Source organism: Lemur catta, chromosome 7, assembly GCF_020740605.2.
Source record: "Lemur catta isolate mLemCat1 chromosome 7, mLemCat1.pri, whole genome shotgun sequence".
Lineage (NCBI taxonomy): Eukaryota > Metazoa > Chordata > Mammalia > Primates > Lemuridae > Lemur > Lemur catta.
Genome location: NC_059134.1, coordinates 49,099,117 through 49,119,923, shown reverse-complemented (window position 1 = coordinate 49,119,923; position 20,807 = coordinate 49,099,117). Strand labels below are relative to the sequence as shown.

At 34.9% G+C, this 20,807-nt stretch overlaps 1 protein-coding gene across 14 annotated transcripts in view; it reads right to left on the bottom strand.

The window, feature by feature from the left end:
* The window catches only part of DLG2 (discs large MAGUK scaffold protein 2), a 1,739,579-nt gene that overhangs the window by 442,449 nt on the left and 1,276,323 nt on the right, over positions 1–20,807 (bottom strand). For all 14 annotated transcript variants that reach the window (XM_045557224.1, XM_045557232.1, XM_045557228.1 and 11 more), the window contains one exon: positions 10,616–10,752. In XM_045557224.1, coding sequence (XP_045413180.1) covers positions 10,616–10,752 — 137 coding nt within the window. The remainder of the gene's footprint in view (positions 1–10,615; positions 10,753–20,807) is intronic.

Sequence of the window (20,807 nt, the reverse complement as noted above, 5' to 3'; positions counted from 1 at the left end):
CTTCTCAGTCTCAGTTTTGACATCTGTAAAATAGGAATGAGAATAGTCACTACCTGAAGAGGTTATTAACTTAAATATGTTGGCCTATGTAAAGTGGCAGGCACATTAAAGTACTTGATTAATGTTAGCTTTTATCACTATTACTATTGTCATCAACCGTTTCTCTTTCAGGAAACAGGATTTCTTGGTGAAAATTTTCGCTGATCATTTTCCTATAAACATCTGTGAACTGATGAGTTTAATTAGGGTACTGCTGATGAAGCTTCTGTGTTTATCTTTTTAAAAATTCAGAATAGTATGGGATTTGGACCAAAAAGTGCTCTTTTGTGCTGAAGTCTTCAAAATGTTTTTCACAAAAGTGAGTTTGTTTGGGTTAATTATGTGTGTGCATTATCCTATGAACTCTCGAGATAAAGAGCCTACAGCTGGAGCTGATTGTATGCAGAGAGAAGGGACATTACACTGATTGGCTAGTTGCTCTTGTCATTGTTTTTTATTGTCTCCCCGCCCCCCACGTTTGTATCAAGTACCTGCCTATAATGGTGAACACAGAGCAATTGGCCTGGTTTCAAAAAAAAAAATCATGTGAGTTTGATTGAAGTGCTCTCTGTGGGGTGCACCACACAGGGGGATATATGGGCAGCCTAGCTGTGTGTCTGCAATAAGAAAGAGGCCAAGAAAGAGAAGTGAGAGGACACATTCTCTCACATAGAACAGGGAGCATTGAATTCGAGCTTGATGCAGACAAAGAAGAGCAAAATCAGCCTAGGAAATAGGTGCCAGGAGACTTGCAAGAAGGGGGCATGGCAAGTTTTGTGGGAATTCAAATGAGTGTAAGCAAACATATGTGTGGTAATAGAAAGGAGGGAGGTGTGGGGGCATGAGAAGGTGTTAATAAAGAGGAACGGGCAATGTACAGATGGTGAGATACTGACCTTTCTACATTCTTGCAGGAATGTCATCATGGTGGGACAAACTGGGAGATGATTAGGAACATAAAGGTTACATAAGACATAGTGCAAGGAAATGTGGGACTCTAGAAACACTGGAAAGAAAAGCACAAACTCTAAAGTTAACTTTTAAAAAAGAAACAAAATGATTGATCATATTGCAAGATAAATTAAAAAGGGGACCAATCCAATGCAGTAATGCCAATGCTATGGAAATAATATGCATAAACCAAGGACTAAATCTCTACAGAATACAGAAATTGTTATAATAAAATTTATTTTTAAACTATTAATAGAAAACATGTCAGTGATGGTTATATTTGGATATGTTCTTATTTTTCATCTTTTTAGAAATTAGCATGTATTATTATAATTATGGTTAGAACAAAATTTAACCTATTTGAGCAAAAACAAAAACTTTAAGAAAGAACAGAAACTAAGTACAGTGGCCTCATCATGAGACACATACAGCAGACTTGTGAGTAATGAAAATCAAAACAGGAAAGAAGGAAGTTAATTTCTCATGCTCAGTGAATAGATTTAGATTTATTAGAAACAATAGCCATATCTTATTTAAACCTTGTGTATCTAGTAATAAAGGCAACTTGTAATGAGAGTGATTATAAATGTAGAACCAAATCTGATTTCAATTCCTAGTTTCATGAATTTGAGTCAGTTAACATATTTACTAAGAATTCATTTTCTTATATGTAAAATAGGAATTATACTGATTTGTTGATTTGTGTTTATGAGAAAATGACACCATAAACTTGAAAAGATTCTGTACAATGTTAAGCAGTATACAAATAGAAATCAAACAATCATAATTAGACATATGTGGAAATTATCACCCCCTACTTTGTATAACACCTAACTCCTACCATGGCCTCTTCCCACCTCCCAGAATGACCTTTTCAACCAGCAAGTGATGAGATTATATTCATTTCTGTATTTCCCTACCTGATGCAATGTAAATAAATGGCACTTAATAAATGTTAAAATAAAAAACTTAATAGTTAAAAAAATAATGACTGTAGCATACCAAGGAAAAGTGATCAAAATTCTTTATTTTATAGGAAGAATGAGACATTTGTGTTGAATTTCTATTTTACATTTATGTTAAACCAGAGAGGAAGAAAATAGCAATGAAGGTCATTCAAACAACAACACACATTTAGTGGATACTTGCTCTGTGCCAGGCATGGGATAGAAGGCTGAAAAGCTGGGTACAGAATGTGAGCATCGGGTCACATCAGTTTACAGGGCACACAATCAAAGCTCCAACAATGTGAATTTTTTCTTACTCCATTAATCACTGATGCTTTTCTTAACCTTTTATTCCATATAAAGGGAGAGAGCAAGTGAGAATGATACTTTGATTGACTCAAGCTTCTTCTATTGCAGTGATTACCAAAATGGACAGTATAGTGTGAACCCCAGGGAAATCCACTGGGTTCTGGAAGAAACCATTGGAACTTCTATTATTACATTGATCTTTATGGTATAATTTTTGTGTATGTTTTAAAATGTAAATAATATATTAGTATAGTGATGTACATATATAATTTAGAGAAATATGCATATATTAGGGAAAACTTTTGTGTTTTACTGATGGGGTATGTGATTAAAAGAATTTTAAAATGACACTGACATGATACATGTAGAGTGAGTTCTGTAAACAGGGTTATTACATTGAGTAGAAATAAAATAAATAAAAAGGATATAATAGAAGGCTTTAACCCTTAAAATATGTCATTGCAATTGCATTGTATTATAATCTATTACATTGAAGATAAATTAGAAGGGAGTCTAAGAAGTAAATATTCAAGTTCTTTTCTAGTGTTTCAGAAGTGACTCTAACTGCAGGGGACAGAGTTTTAAGGGTGAACTAGTCTAAATGCTTTTCAGGCCATTGCAGGAAATTGCTAAATGACACTCTATTGGCTTGATAGAATGAGCATTACCACCAAAATCATCCTTAGGAGAAGCATCAGCAACAGAATGGGCTAGGATGTAGTTAGGCCAAGGGAGGACCGTGATTCTTAACCCGGCTGCATATTAGAATCATTTGGAAAACAAACAAACAAACAAAAAATTTATAATGTAGCATAGCCCCTATCTCAGACATTCTAATTTGGTTGTTCAGGATTGATTGAGGATTGGGTATGCACAGTACTTGAAAGCTTAACATGAGATTCAAATCTGTAACCACAATTGAGAATCAGAGGGGTTGAAACTGGTCAAAGGATTGTGACTTTAGGACACCAATATCTGAATCTCAACCTAATCTCACAACTTACTAGTTATATAATATTGGAAATCCCTTTGTCATCTCTGAGTTCTAAGTTTCTCTTCTGAAAAATAAGAATAACAGTAATTACTGCCCTAACTATCTCTCAAGGGTGGGGGTTAAAAATAAATGAGGTGCTATAGGCAAAAGCTCTTTTCAAGATGAAAGCAGTGTGTTGGAGATAAGCAAGAGTCATGCTCAGAGAATTACAGCTCTTGGTTCTAAGACATCTAAGATTGGTATAAGCAATGAATGAATATACTTCAAAGTCCTCCTGTTCATTATTCAGATAATGTCTACACATTTGCATTGTCTTCAACATGACTTTGTTATTGATACTTGGATAAAATTAGGCAATTTTGTAAATCTACCAAAAATAATAATAATGTAAATTCTCACAATTAACATTCATTTAGAAAATTACATTGTTTCTATTCATAGTCCCTAAACCTATTTGATGTCCTTACCATAGCATATTAATTTTGGAATAAAATAAGAGATGCTCAGATATAGAACATCCAAAGTATATTCAATTGAACACTAGTTGTAGATGTTTTATAAGTATTACTTTACGAAAAGGATTCCATGATAAAAGAGATTTGAAAATTATACTGTCATTCAAAATTAAATCAGTTTTTTGACTGTAGGACTTCACAGAATCTCTAATATGCTAAAATTTATTGAAAATCTATAAGAGGGGTGAGGTACAAGTTGTAGAATTTCTCAAACTAATCTGGTCACAGAGCTTTTTCACGTGGCATATGAATGACACTAATATTTTAAAAGACACTTTGGAAAATACCAATCTAATATAATGCTACTATGATATAGAGGCCAAAACAGAACACCAAAGATGTACATGACTTGCCCAGAGTAGATTAGATGGAGTAAGTGCTATCTGTCTGTGACTAAAATCCAGTGTCCCCATCTCCAAATCCAGTGTCTTTCTACTTGACTTCAATGCCTTTGTTATCTTTCCCCTCATCTACTACACTTCCCTTTAAGGAAAGAAAACATACAGACTCATTCTCTGTAAAAGGTATAAATGTTCTCTCACTGACAGTTGTTTTTCAAATGTCAAGCAGAGGTTATGGAAAAAAAGAAACTAAGATTTGTAACCTTAAATTACAATGTGACAATGAGCTTTGACAACTAAAATCTAATGCTATCCCTGTAGAGAAGATAATCAAATGATCTTGGATTCGAAGTTTCTAGTATTACATAGAAGAAAGGGAAGAAAATCACATTTTTGTAATATATTTGGCTTTATGTAACACCTTGGTAGGGCATAATAAAAACTATTATGTAAAAATATGTAAAAGAATTTGAAAATCATTGATGTGGTTAACCTCTGACCATCTCTGAAATTAAAGGCCAAGAGATCATCTTTTCAGTCTGAAACTACAACACTAACCTACTGGTACAATCCACAAAAATCAGATATCACTGTCACTCCACAAAATAAGAAAACAAAACTAAATTCTAGAGAACAATATATGCCAAGTAGCAAAGGAAATTAAAATATATATAATTTTGGTAAAGAGAACATACACCATGTATTTGAGTAACCCATGAAACAAGGGTCTGACATTATAGTCATCTCATTTAAAACACTAAGAGGGTTATTGCAAAGGCAAGAGATAGGAAAATTTTTCCTTATAGTAGAATAAATGCAAAGGTCAGATGCTATATTACCTGGGTTTTTTAAAGTGGGAAATAAGATTGTAAGGAATCTGAAGAAGTTTTGTTGTAAGTGTAATCTATTTACAGAAGATAAATGAATATGCAATAAAATTTACTGGAAGAGTGAGAGAAAATGTATAAAACATCCTAAAAAACTGGGAAATGGAAAAGTGGTAAGACATAATTATTTAAAACCTATATAGAAAAGGAATTAGTTTTCACCTTTCTGTTTTCAAGGGACAGAGATATGAATAAAGGGAAAAGTTATAGGAAACTGTATTTCAACACAATTTTAAGGGAAAAATTCTAATGATGGGTATTACCTAATGAATAGCTTTGGAGAGTTAAATTCTCCATCCTTAGAGGGGTTCTATCCGTGGGAATGGACTGCTTCACAGGGTTGCTTTTCCACAGGATTCTAATGTACCAAATGAGAGTTGGAATAAGATGACATTTAAGATAGGTATTTTTCAATTCTGAAATAAAAGGAATTCTTGGAGGAAAAAAGTACCTAATAAATATGGTATGATTCAGGCGGTGCCCAACATTATAGTTATTTTACTTGAGAAACTGAAAGGGTTATTACTAAGACTCTTGAAAAAACAAAACAAAACAAAACAAAAAAAAAATCAACCTTGCTCCCAGTATAGGGCAGATGCTGAAAGACTTCCTAAATTGTGGGTATTGAAAGTCTAAACAAATTAATGGAATTCCATTTTAGGCCAGTTTACTTACAGAACTCTGAGCGAATAATATAGGATGGAATTTTTCCTAAGAAGTGAGAGAAGGAAGTGGTGCAAACTGCTTTAGAAAGAATAGTATATTTAGAGAAAAATATGCAGAGTGTGGTACAGCTGGTGCATCATAGACTCTAAATCATTTGTACTTCCTTTGGGGGAGGAACACAGAAGAGGAGGAAGATACAAAGGATATGAATGTAGGGTAGTAAAGGGAAGAGGAGGTGGAAAGGAATGACAGAAGGAGAGCATTAATAAGTATTTTTGGGTTGAAGCAAGATAATTGTTCTTTTAGTGTAGCTTCAGTGATTTTTTTTTCTTTATTTTCTTTCAGGGTTATTTTTCTTACAAAGCATTATAAAATGAATCATTTTCTTTCATTTTCAGATTCAGCTTGGCAGTTGCCTTGGAAGTACTAATTATGTTTTCCTTACATAAGAGAGGAGAGACCTATTATTGTTGAAGGTTCATTAAAAAAAAAAAACACTATGCTTTAAAACTCAAAATAGTTAAGGATTATGTCACAGCTGTTTTTGAAATCATTATGTTGACAATGAATATCAAGAAAATGGTAATGGAAAAATAGGGTGGTGCCTGGAAAATCCTTTGACAGAATTATTTGGACTGAGCTTTTTTTTTTTTTTTCAAGAATATGAAAATAAAGCTAGAAATTTAAACATAACTTCAAGAAATCAACACATAACATCTAGCATGATTTTACAATAGCAGTACTTGAAGAAATACCAGAAAAGCCATCTACACACAAGCTCTTACAGAGCAAGCTGAAGGTCAAACTAGTCACACTAAGACAGTCATGACTTGAGAATAAGAATATCCTATTCATTTGTCAAGTTAGCACAGTGTAGAAATTGGTTGTCACAATTTATTTTATTCCCAAGTTAACATTTCAAGTAATAATGTTTATATTCTAGAGAGAAGTTATTCAGGTCTTATATCCCAATAACAACTTTTCTATTTCAGAAGATAAAACAACATCATAAGAACCAACTTTTATATCAAAAGTAAACAAACAAGCAAATAAAAAATAGTTTCAGAATTTCTATTTTTTTTTAGAGATGGCCCAGGATTATTATTGAGATTTTTTTTTGTATTTTTTTGTATTCTTTTTTCTTTTTCTTTTCTTTAATTTCAGAATATTATGGGGGTACAAACATTTTGGTTACATATAATGCCTTAGCCTCACCCAAGCCAGGGCTACAAGCATGCCCTTCCCCCATATACTGCACTCCGCATCCATAAGTTGTGAGTTTACCCAACCCCACTGCCCCCCTCCCACCTGACTGGCACCCAGTGAATATTACGACCATGTGAGCCCCTTTTGTTGATCAGTGAGTACCAATTTGATGGAGAGTACATGCGGTGCTTGCTTTTTCATTCTGTGATACCTCACTTCGAAGGATGGGCTCCACCTCTATCCAGGATAATATAAGAGGTGCTAGTTCACCATTGTTTTTGTAGTTGTGTAGTATTCCAGGGAGTACATATACCACATTTTATTAATCCACTCATGTACTGATGGAAACGTCGGTTGTTTCCACATCCTTGCAATTGTGAATTGTGCTGCTATAAACATTCGAGTGCAGATGTCTTTATTATAGAATGTTTTTCCTTTGGGTAGATGCCTAGTAGTGGGATTGCTGGATCAAATGGTATTTCTATTTTTAGCTCTTTGTCTCCGAATTATTTTCCATAGGGGTTGTACTAATTTGCAGTCCCACCAGCAATTGAAGAGTATTCCTATCTCTCCACACCTACGCCGGTATTTGTTGTTTTGGGACTCTTTGATAAAGACCATTATCACTGGTATTAGGTGATATCTCATTGTAGTTTTGATTTGCATTTCTCTAATGATTAGAGATGTTCAGCACTTTTTTTATATGTTTGCTGGCCATTATTCTGTCTTCTTTTGAAAAGTTTCTGTTCAGGTCCTTTGCTCATTTTTTGATGCGGTGGTTTGATTTTTTCTTGTTAATTTTTTAAGTTCTATATAGATTCTTGTCATCAGCCCTTTATTGGATGTGTAGAGTGCAGACATTTTCTCCCATTCTGTAGGTTGTCTATTTGCTCTAATGATAGTTTCCTTGGCTGTGCAAAAGCTTTTTAATTTGATCAGATCCCATTTATTTATTTTTGTTGCTGCTGTGATTGCTTTATGGGTCTTCCTCATAAATTCTTTGCTTAGGCGAATGTCTATAAGAGTTTTCCCAACATTTTCTTCTATAATTCTTAAGGTTTCATGCCTTAGGTTTAAGTTTGTTATCCATCATGAGCTGATTTTTGTGAGAGGTGAGAGGTGGGGATCCAGTTTCAATCTTCTGCATGTGGTTATCCAGTTTTCTCAGCATGATTTATTGAAGAGAGATTCTTTTCCCCAATGTATATTTTGTCTGTTTTGTCAAAGATTAGGTGACAATATGAGGATGGTTTTATATTTGGGTTCTCAGTCCTGTTCCGAGGGTCTACATCTCTGTCTTGTGCAAGTACCATGCTGTTTTGGTTACTATAGCCTTGTAGTAAAGCTTGAAGTCTGGCAGACTAACGCCTCCGAATTTGTTCTTTTTGCTTAAGATTGCTTTGGCTATACAAGCTCTTCTCTGGTTCCATAGGAAGCAGAGAATTATTTTTTCTAGATCTGTAAAGAATAATGATGATATTTTGATAGGGGTTGCACTGATTCTGTAGATCACTTTAGGTAGTACAGACATTTTAACAACATTGATTCTGCCAATCCACAAGCATGGTAGGGTTTTCCATCTGTTTACATCTTTTCTCAGTATTTCGTAGTTCTCCCTATATAGGTCTCTCACCTACTTCATTAAATATATTCCTAAATATTTAATTGTCTTTGATGGTATTGTGAAAGGTGTTGCGTCTTTGATTTGATTTTAGGTTTGACTGCTATTGGCGTATATAAATGCCACTGATTTGTGTGCATTGATTTTGTATCCTGAAATAAAGAAGCCCCAAACTACAGTTGCAACTTTGACTGAAGTCATTAGTGGTGCAGGTTTCGCCCATCCAGTTGGAACAGATGATTTTTCATGACAGAGTTCCTTCCTGAATAGTGGCTATTGCAAAGGATATGGTAGGTGGGTAATGTATACTTATTAAACAGAGGAATTAATGAATGACTGAAAGATGAATAAAGAAAGAAAGGAAAGAAATGACTGACAAATTCAAGGAAACTAATGCAAGTGCCATGCACAGGAAGCATTATCTCTTGGTGTTAATGAGCATGCCAGCCAGATGGCCTGAATTTGAAATCTAGTTCTGTCATTATTAACTATGCAACCATGGGCACATTAGTAAACTTTCTCTACCTTAGTTTCCTTTTGCTTATATAAAATATGCTGTTGTGAGAAATATATGTTACATTACAAAAAAGCACCTTTAAAAATACATGAAACATAGTGAATGTCAAGTAAATGTTAGGTATCAAGATTATTATAAAGCTCTTAACTGGATAATTCACTACAAAGGTCACTGACACTATAAAATTAGACCACTGAGATTAAAGACAAGTTTCCTAGAGCCCAGGGAAGTGGGCACAATGAATATAAAACTTTAGGGTTCAACTTCCAAAACTTGCATATGTCATAGAAATTACTTTTCTGTTGAGATTGTGTAGGTTGACCCTTCACAAACACTTCTCAAAAAAGTCCTGTAGATAATGGCTCCTTGTGGGCATAGATTAGAGGCCCTGTTTTACAAGGACATATGACTAGATAAGTTTATCTAGCTATTGACTATTAATGTTCATTATAGATTTGGTATACAAGAGTAAATGGAGATGAAGCAGTTTTATTAGTAGAGTCCTACATGCTTTACCACTTATAATTGCCTTAATTTTACTTTAGTTTGTCAGAGAACTCCATGGTCCAGAAATGATGGCTGTGTGTCAATGAAAATCATTGCCCGGGACTCCTGAAGCATGTGGGCAGCTGACAAATAAAGTAGCTATGACCCTGTATGAGGGGAGGGGAGAAAGGGATCCATTTACACATGTGACAGAACTCAGATTATAAATTTCTGGAAGTCAAGTGTTGTGTATAGTGTTGTTTTGTTTGTTATACAAAATCTACCTCTCTAGCAGTCTGGGAATAGCAGTTGCTCTCCCTGACAGGAGATAGATTATATTAGAAGAATAACAGGTAACGTCTATGCTATGTATATCTAAGAAAATGGGTGAAAATTTAGATTTCTGTTTTGAAAATATTAATAAAATAGATACATTGCACATGTACTTTTGAGCTCTTTTACCCTTATATCTACTCTCCCTTCTTTTCTATTTCTACCCATGGTCACTGCTATGGACTGAATTGTGCTCCTTCATAAATTCATATGTTGAGTCTCTAACTCCTACTGTGACTATATTTGGGGACAGGGTCTTTAGGAGGTAATTAAAGTTAAATGAGATAAAGGTAGGGCCCTAATATGTTAGGACTGGACCTTAAAAGAAGAGATGGTGAGATTATAAGAAGCGGTCGCCGTAGAAGAGGAAGAAGAGAGATCTCTTTCTCAGCACAAACAGAAGAAAAGGATGCAGTGAGAAGATAGCCATCTACGAACCAGAAAGACAGTCTTCACCAGAACCCTAATCAGGTGGCTCACGCCTGTAATCCTAGCACTTTGGGAGGCTGAGGCAGGAGGATCACTTGAGGCTGGGAGATCAAGACCAGCCTGAGAAATATAGTGAGACCTTGTCTCTACTAATCAATCAATCAATCAATCAATCAATAAAATAAAATAAAAACCTAATTGGTTGAAACCTTGGACTTCCCAGTCTCCAGAACTGTGAGAAAATAAAGTTCTGTTGTTTAAGCCACCCACTCTGTGGTATTTTGTGATGGCAACCTAAGCAGACTAAGACAGTTGCACACTGGGAAATAAGAGATTTGTAAATATACACACAGTTTTACTGGAGTCACACTCACCATTAGTAGTCTGTCTCCTACTTGCAACCTTCCATCCTTTTGTGCAGCTCCTCCATCTATAATTTTAGTTACATAAATGCTGTTGTCTCCAGGAATGTGTTGGTTTCCCACACCTCCTGCAATACTGAAGCCTAAACCTATGAGAAAAGAACAGAAAATGGAAAGCCTTGTTACCATTTTTTTAAGAAAATGCAACTAGCCATATTTAACAGTTTTTTAAAATGAATCCTCAATTTATTATAAATGCAATAAATAACAGTAAGATTTCTATTTCAATCCATTTTGTTCTTGAAATATTTGAAGGCTTGTTGATTAATGCAAATGAGGCAATGATCTTGAAGTTGATCCCATGTAAACATTTATTTTATTTCAAGACTATATAACTAGCTTCTATTACCCAGCTAATCAGGTTATAATAGGTAATTGGCCAGAAATGGCATTAGGTAAAGGGTTTGGAGGAATCCTATGTGAGCGAGGAAAAACACAAATACAGTCCTAATCATGTGACCATTGAGTTTACAGGTTCATCTTCGTTGCTGTTACTCTGGCATAGAGAAGAGAAGCATCAACAATCAGTGGGCAGAGACCTGGATACTCTTGATACTTCAGGATAAAAAATAAGGCTGTTAGAAAATTGCACAAATTCTGAGGTAAGAGCCATGAGGGAAATACATTGGATATTTATGTAATAATTTCAGAGAGAAGATAAGGCAAAGAAGCTAGATGCTTGCTTTTCATGTTTTTTTCTCTGGCCACTTTGTCATATTTTCATACTTCCTAGCACTTACTGTTATTAACTGATAGTGAGGCTAGTCACACACAAAACTGAATCGTTTCTGTAAAGTCTAAAGAATAAAGAAATATATTATATACTTTGACTTTATTATCTTTATAATATAAATGGCCAATATCAAATCATTTTAAACATAGTGATTTTCTATTTTGAGAGATGAATTTTACTGTACTATGGCATATGAAATTTTTATTTATATTAAATTATGGAATTATAACAAGAATAGAGTTACAGTCATGCAGCACATAATGACATTTTGGTTAATGATGGACCACATATATAATGGTGGCCCCATAAGATCATAATAGAGCTGAAAAATTCCAATTGCCCAGTGACATTGTAGCCATTGTAACACTGTAGTGGTATGCATCCCTCATGCGTTTGTGGTGATATTTGTGTAAAGAAAACTACTGTACTGCCAGTCCTATAAAAGTATAATACATACAATTGTGTACAGTACATAGTATTTGATAATAAATGACTATGTTACTGGTTTATGTATTTACTATATTATACTTTTTTTTTAAATCTTAGAATGTGTTCCTCTATCCATTAAAAAAAAAGTTAACTGTAAAACAGCCTCAGGCAGGTCCTCCAGGAGGTATTCCAGAAGAAGGCTTTGTTATCATAGGATATGATGCTCCATGAGTGTTACTGCCCTTGAAGACCTCCCAGTGGGACAAGATGTGGGGGTGGAAGACAGTGATACTGATAATCCTGACCCTGTGTAGGCCTAGGCTAATGTGTACCTTTCTGCCTTAGTTTTTAACAAAAAAAGTTTAAAAGGTAAAAAGAAAAATTAAAAATAGATAAAAACTTATAGAATAAGGATATAAAGAAAAAATATTTTTGTATAGCTACACATTATGTTTGTGTTTTAAGCTAAATGTTATTCAGAAAAGTCAAAAAGTTAAAAAAAATTTAAAAGTTTATAAAGGAAAAAAGTTATGGTAAGCTAATTTATTATTAAAGAAAAAAAATTTGTTATAAATTTAGTGTAGCCTACGTGTACAGTGTTTATAAAGTCTGTAGTAGTGTATAGTAATGTCCTAGGCCTTCACATTCACTCACCACTCACTCACTGACTTGCCCAGAGCAACTCCCAACCCTGTAATCTCCATTCATGGTAAGTGCCCTATACAGGTTTACCATTTTAATCCTTTATCCTATATTTTTACTGTATCTGTCCTTTAGTTATGTTTAGTTACACAAATATGTACCATTGTGTTCAAATTTCCTATGGTATTCAGTACAGTGACATGTTTTATAGGTTTGTAGCCTAGGAGCAATAGGGTATACCATCTGGGTTTATGTAAGTACACTCTATGACACTTGCACGATGATGACAGAATCACCTAACAATGTATTTTTCAGAACATATTCCTGTTGTTAAGTAATGCATGACTGTATTAAAAAAAAATCATTATGAGGTCATTTTAAAGGAGTGATTGATAGAATACTTAAAGGTATAAGGATAAAAAAATCTCTTTCAAAATATGATTGAATACACACTTGGCATAATGCTTGTACCAAATATATTTTCATTACATTTTAAAATTATAATGATAATTAACATGTAAATTACTCAAAAGGATAGATATTAATCAAAGGCCTTTGTTACTAAAGAAAGAATTTCTGTAACTTATTAATACTTGGCTTAAGAAATTTATAAAAATCCACACACCTAGTCAAATGATGAAGCTGTCATAAAAACTTTTGGCATTTTACACAACAATAATAAAAACACTTTAAAAAATACTAACTATTTTGCTATGCTTTTATTGAATAAACATTGGGTAGGGAGGGCTATGTGCTCTTAAGAGCATAAATGATTAGTTAATTGGAAAATGATGACAGTAAAGTATAAAGTAACACCTCTGGAATTACATTTGAAATGCAATGATTGTTTTGTTAAATTAATTATAATAGTTGTTAAAAATAAATGGAAAAATGGATTTAAATTGATAGGGCAATTAAAATTCAGTGTTTTTTAATTTCCTTCTGATGTGACTAATTATTCTTCGTTGATGCTTTGACACCTATAGAACCATGAATGTTTTTGTTTGCCTTAAATTTACAATTTGTTTATTAAGCAAAAGATGACTGAAGAGTAAATAAAATGTATCCTAATTGGCTTTTCCTATGACATTTAAAACACATATCAGCTCATGTTTTCCAAAACTATTACTTTATTATATATGAATTTAAGAGAGTTTAAAAAATATATTTACAAAAGTTTCATACCACATGCTAACATCAATCTATTGCATTTACAGTAGTACAGAGGTCATTCCAAACTCTGGAAAGGGAAGGTTAAAAACAATTTCAGGGACTCTGATTTACATCCACTATGCCAGCAGTAAATGTCACAAACAGTCTTAGTTACAAAGAGCTATGGAAGTAAATTATCACCATAAAGAAGGTTAAATCCAACAAAGACAATAAGTATGCGGTTGACATTTGAAATTAAAGATTGTACCAAGACAATGAAATCACTATGGATAGTGTAGACATAAATATATCAGTTAAAAAGCAAATAACATTTTTTCTTGAGATTAGGTTTATGTCTTTCTTTTTAACTAGTGACTCTGTTCAAGGTGAAGCAAGGTATTTTTAGTAAACATCCTTTTCAGAGCCAGAGAATGTTTCTGAAGGTACAGAGATAAAAATGTTTCTCTTATGTTGATGAGACATGAATACATTTAAAAACAAGATTTAATCATCAACACCCAACCATGCTCCAGATAGTCAATTCAACACAGTAAGTAAATGTGTAGCTTATGTCTACATCCATAATACAGGTTTATTTAAAGGTGGAAGTATCCATCTGTGCTATAAGATTGCATCTGTCTTTGTTAATTCTCACACCCATCAATTAATAAGTATCTCCTCACTATATACTATGTATTGGATAACCAGCCTCTATCATCAGTGGACAAAATAAATGTAAAGGAATGGGTTGACCAGAAACACTATAGAAATAATGATCCATGAGTGGGTTCCTGTGAGTGAGGGTAGTTGAACCTTGCTGAAGCAATGTTCTAAACCCAGATAGTGCTAGTAAGTTTTGAATGACTACTCTATGAAGACAAATGTGGGCTAGGACCACTGAACAGTAAGACAAAACCCAAATTATCTGGATATTCCTTGCCTACGCTCTGTTAAAGCAGGGGCAGGCGGTCAACATTATAGGACCTAGACAAGTCTCTCCATGACCAGCACCCCCTCTTCCCTGTTACTACTCTTTCATTCCCTCCTCTCCAAAATAGCTAATTTTTCCCTTCTTCATTCCACTCTAAACACACTCGCAGCCTTGATATTTCTAGAGCACTCCAGGCATACTCCCACTTTAGACCCATTGTTCCAGCTGCTCCTGCTGCCTGGAATACGCTTCTTTCAGCGCTTTATTCAGATGTCAATTTCTCCAGGAGCTTGATCCTGTGCTCCCTACTGAACACTGTCCCCTGACCATACACCCCTCTCTTTTATCCTGCTCTACTTTTCATTTTCCCTTAGGACTTATTACCTTGTAATATACTATATAAGTCACATATGTGACTTATTAAGTCCTAAGACACACACACACACACACACATATATATATATGTCTGCCCCCTTGGTGAAAATATAAGCTTCATGAAGACAGGGTTTTGGTCTGTTTTATATTATCAAAGTAGAACAAGACCAGGCATATAGTTGTCTCATAAAATACGCATTAAATGAAAGAATGAATGAAAGAATATAAGAGGACAAGGAAAGTCACATGTCTCTGAGAAAATTCCTTCTTAAGGATGAAGTTGGTAGTTTGGAATGAGCAAGAGACAGAAACAGTGACCCTTGCTAGCTGGAGTCAGCAACTGTCCAAGGCATTGCACTGTGCCAGGTAAACTCTGATTAGCTCTCCATCCTCAGTCTGTAGAGTGTATGTCAGCTACTGAGCAGGCAATGGGGCATCAGCAGAGCCATCTTCACATTCTGATTCTTTCATCTCATAACTATGTCAATTTGAGTCTCAGTTTCTTCATCTGTAATCAAGGAGTAGGTATATTTATCTTCTATAGTGATTGGCACATAATGGATACTTGATAAGTAAAATTTTCTGCACTCAATAAACTCTCAAGTTGGTTGGAAAACAAGATACTTAAACACTTTGACATAATTTAACTGGTAGGATGAGTTCTATACCTGTACTAGTGTTATGTGAGGGGAGCATGACTCAGTTCTTAGAGGGGCAGGTGAAGAATTAACAAAAGGTTGAGCATTAGAGTTGAGTCTTGAAAGTTAAACTGGAATTGATAAAAGAAAACGAACTTTTGAAATCAACACATTGGCTGGATTTCAGACTGACTAAATGACTAAAGGCTCAGGCGCCCTGACTTAGAACATTCACTGCTAATAAGATCCCACTCTATTGAACTGGAAAATGAGTCAAAAATGCCTGGTAAACAATCAAAACGTGTCTTTATGATGCAATATGCCAAGATAGTCCAACAGGACAAATACAATGAGTATTACAAAGATTTGAGTAAGGAACAGTGAAAATGGCAAAAACACCGATTTGGGGGAAGTGATAGTTTTGTAACAATTAGAGATTTGGTTATCATTTTGAAATGTCTATGATAAAGAAATAGCCCTGGACCATCAAGTGATGGCAGACTAGTTAATTATAAAATAAACTCAGTGAAAAGATTTGGTAGGTCTCACCCCTAAACACTGACCATAACATTACCTATTGTGAAACGCATGGCTATTAAGAATAAGACTAAACATTCTCATGTGTGTGCTGACAGATAAACAAAGCTGACAGAGAAAAATGTAAGTAACCAAAGCATAAAAGGAAGTAAAATCAGTAAAAGTTTCAATACTCTAACAAAGGAGAAAGGCACGTCAAGTTTAAACACCTAATTCCCCAAGTACTTAAAAATGTTCTGTTTGGCAAACATGTGATATACATACAGAATATTTGGATTACATCCATTGTATAAAGCTGGGTTCATCTTTCCATGCTTCTTGCATGTCCCCAAATAGTAATTCCTCGTTAACATAGGAGATGCAGGCATAGGCAAAGGAATGTCTGAACCCTGTTAACGCTTTTAATTGAAACTTTTCCACGCCAAATCTTTTCCTCATCCTATAAAAAGAGAACGCTATGAACAGATCACAGTTCACCCTTTTCTCTTGTTGCCTGCCTACGCTGAGGAGGAGGTGTCAGTGAGAGGTGGGGGCCTGAAGCAGAAGTCTTGGCAGCAGAGATTGATACTGTGCTTAAGAAGCTCAGAATAAACACTCAAATGCTTAAAAAAGTCATATGATTATAATGTACCCAAATATCCTTTGTGGGTATAGAGAACTAAGCCCCATGATGTCTTATAATTCAATAACTTGGTTCAACTTTATTTTATGTGACTGTATTAGGAGAGCATTCTGGGCTTCCCCAAACAATTCAAAATTATTAAGCAGAGTGGTTCTTTCGGAGTTGATTTAGGATCTGCTAGGTAAGGTGTTTACTGCTGTATGGGAAGCTAGTGGTATTCTGTACATTCTATGTGTTTTTTTTATTAAAGAAAACACAGAATCTATCCTGAACCCTGGATACCCCTCTCTTAGAAAAAACCCACCCACACAGGCAACTTAACTTACGAATGTACGTGCATTTCAGCTAACAAACAACAAAAGAGCCCCTTCCCTGTGAGTCTGGTCTACACTGATAACAGATTATTTTAACATCTCTTCCCCTTTAGAAAGGAAATTTTGCTTTAAAAAACCAAAAAAAAAAAAAAGCAATGCACCGTTTATTTTAATTTGAGAGGCTAATGAATCTCATTGGGCACTGCTGATATACTTAATTAAAAGCCAAACTTTTATTTTCTTATTGTCTGGATTCTCTTTGGGTTCAAAAGACAAAGTTTGGGGTTGAAAGAAGTGTTTCTGTTTAAAATTCCTATGGCACTGTCCAAACATCCTCAATCCTGCTTAAAGAATTTCTTCACAGATCACCCAGTAAAGTGACCAAAGCCATAGCTCCAAACTTTCTTAGTATTAATATGTATCTCCTGATTCCCATTCATACCTTTAGCATATCACTTTAATGCCTATTTTATTGTCAAAAGCTCCCATTTCTATACCTATCTTTTCTGCTTTCCCGTTGTTCAAAGGAAGAAACATCATTCTCTTTTCTAAACCTAAATCTTCCCCTCCACTGTAGGACTTTATTTCTCTTTATTTTCTCTAGAATATTCAATCTTTTACCATCAATGCTTTTCTTCTCTTCTGGCTTTGACCATTCCTATTTCCTATCCTGAAAAGATCTTCTCTTGAACTTGCAACAATCTCCTTACTATAATATCTGATGTTTTTAAAAGAGTGATCTATAAGTTACTAACTCCATTTCCATATTGCAAATCCTCCTTAATCGTACCCCTCTGGCTCCATACACCACAATCTACTCACATGGCATCTGTTATAGGTTGAATTATGTTCCCCAACAAGATATGCTAAAGTCCTAACCCCTGGCTCCTCTGAATGTGACCTTATTTGGAAAAAGGTCCTTCGTATTAATAGATGTAACTTAAGATGAGGTCACACTGGATCAAGGTGGGCCCTAATCCAATGATTGGTGTTCTTATAAGAAGAGAAAATTTGGATGAAGGAACGCAGAAGTACACAGGGAAGAATGCATATGATGACAGAAGCAGAGATGGGAATGATGAATCTACAAGCCACAGAATGCCAAGGATTGCTAGCAAACAGTAAGAGCTAGGAGAGAGAAATGGAACAGATTCTCGCTTAGAACCCTCTAGAAGGAATCAACATTTTTGACACCTGGATTTCAGACGTCTAGCCTCCAGAAACATGAGAGAATAAATTTCTGTTGTTATGTTACCAATTTTGTGGTAATTTGTTATGAAAGCCCCAGGAAACTAATACAGCATCTAATCTTTATGGTCTGAGTGGTTGTACTTATATCTAGCATTTTCTTTCTAATGAAAGTCATATTGACATATTGGAAGATATGTTTTAATGTCACCCATTCCTATAACGGGGATGGTTGACATAGCTGCAAACCAGTTCCACTAGGCAAGGAGGTCATCCATCCATCCAGAATTCTCCAAAAGTCTTGAAAAGGTCTGATGCACCTTTGTTTTTCTTGCATTATACAGAACGCTATTGATTACTTTTACATTCCTACCTTTCATAGCACTAATCTTCCCTGTTTCTTCTCTTATTTTTCTTATCACTTCTATTTCCTTTGCTGACTTATTTTCCTTTTATTGCTCTAAAACAGTGGTTCACAGAAGTGATCTCCACATGGGTAGCATTAGCATCACCCGGGAGCTTATTAGAAATGCAGATTTGGGGGCCTGTGCCAGATATACTGAACCGGAAACTCTGGAGAGGCATGCTAAATGTGATAATCAGTTCTCTAAAATAATAGTTATTCCCATGGTACCCTCCATTAAATCCTATTATTTCTATAATCTCTTTCTTGTGGAGAATCCATTTCCCTAGTTTCAATTATCACTATGTTAAGTGCCCAAACTTCTTGTATCTACAACACCCTTATTGGATTTGATTTGTCATCTTAAACTCACAAGCTTGAAAGAATGTACTCATAACCTCCTTTCAAAATGTGCTTCCTTCCCTGGATTCTGTGATTTCCAGTTATATTAATATTTCAGATAAGATTAGAAGCCCTTTCTTGTTTGGCATCATACCTATTCATCACTGGATCACAAAGCCCACTATGATACCTGTCAGAGAGGTTCCAGAAATACATATTTGTCATTATTATATTTTATCAGAAACCTCAGCAAATATGTAAATATAAACATGAATGTATTCCTCCTCTTCAAGGCTGCTTCACTAAACCAAGTGCTTATCTAAACATGCCTACTTTATTATAAAAGTCTTTTAAAAGACCTGATTATAATCTTTCCCTGCTTGCTTCTCCAATCCATTCTGCAATTATTTTTCAGATCATTGTTTCCCTAAAATTCTACATTCATTATACTGTCCTGTTGCTTGAAATTGTCCATTACTTTTCATTTTCTACAGGAATTCTATATATCCTCTTCTCGCTATTCCCTACTTCTCTGCTACTAATTTTCCCACAGGAAAGCTAATCTTGCTATGATGCTTTTATGCTATTGCGTTTGTTCCCTACATCTGAAATGTCTTCACTTCTTTACTTTCCAAAACCACTTTAGTCTTTGTCAACTCTAATCGATGGCAGTTCATTTCTAAGTTGAACTCCAGTAGAACTAATTTTCTACACCAGGCTTTTCTACTTCTATTTAACTCATTCAATACACATTTATTGATGATTACTTATGTGCCAAGTATGCACATAAGTAAACATTATGGTTATATCAGTAAATTAGAGATCTATGGTTCTTGTGCTCATGCAGCTTATTTTCTAGTGGAAGGTAGGACAAGAAAAAAGGCAATGAAGACACAAGTGTGGTAAGTGCTGTTAGGAGAGGAACAGTGGCTATGGGAGCACATAGGAGGCCTGCCTACTTTGGGGTGTGTGTGTGGGATGAGCCAGGGAAGGATAACTACAGGTCATAATTTCCAATATGAGACCTGGAAGATGAAAATGAGCCAAGACAAGAAGAGAGTGGGGAGAGATCTTGCCTGCAAAGGGAAACACATATTAAAAATCCAGAGCTGAGAGATAACACGGCCTGCGAAACTGCAAAACATCCAGGCGAAAGCAATAAGTAGTTTTAGGCAGCATGTAGGCTCCAAGAAGAGAAGGACCATGTCTGTTGTATTTACCAATGTATAGTTAGTCCCAATACTGTGCTTAATAAATAGTTTGGCATCAATGAATATATGGAGATAAGAGGTGAATTAGAAGAGAAGGAGGAAAGGATGGTAGAGATGAATGCTAAGATTGCAGGTTTAATGACAGGACACTAAAGGAGTTCTCATCTTCAATTTGCTCTCATAACAAGAAAGAATGGTCATCAACCAAGAATAAAGGAAGTAATGACGTCAGAAAATTAAGAAAGTACAGAAGTTTTGAAATAGCTGTTACAGAAAATGGAATATATAATTGCTTAGAGAAGTACACAAAAATTACAAAGAACTGTGATGATTGTCTAGTTAAAGTTTGAAGACTATGAATTAATGATAGCACTAATCTAGTTGTGTTTTCCTCCAGCAGTTCTCCACAGTCTGGGTCCAAGCACAGAAAATACGGGCAGTTAGATTGAATCGCCTTACAAATTAACCTTTCATGTGCATTGATATTTCCTCTTTAACAAAATTATGTGATCCTAGAAAGTATGAGTTGTGTAAAATAGACCATCTGAGCACAGTGTTGATATACAATAATTATTTAACAACTATTTGCAGGATGAATTAATTACTGAATTGTTCAAAGACCAAATT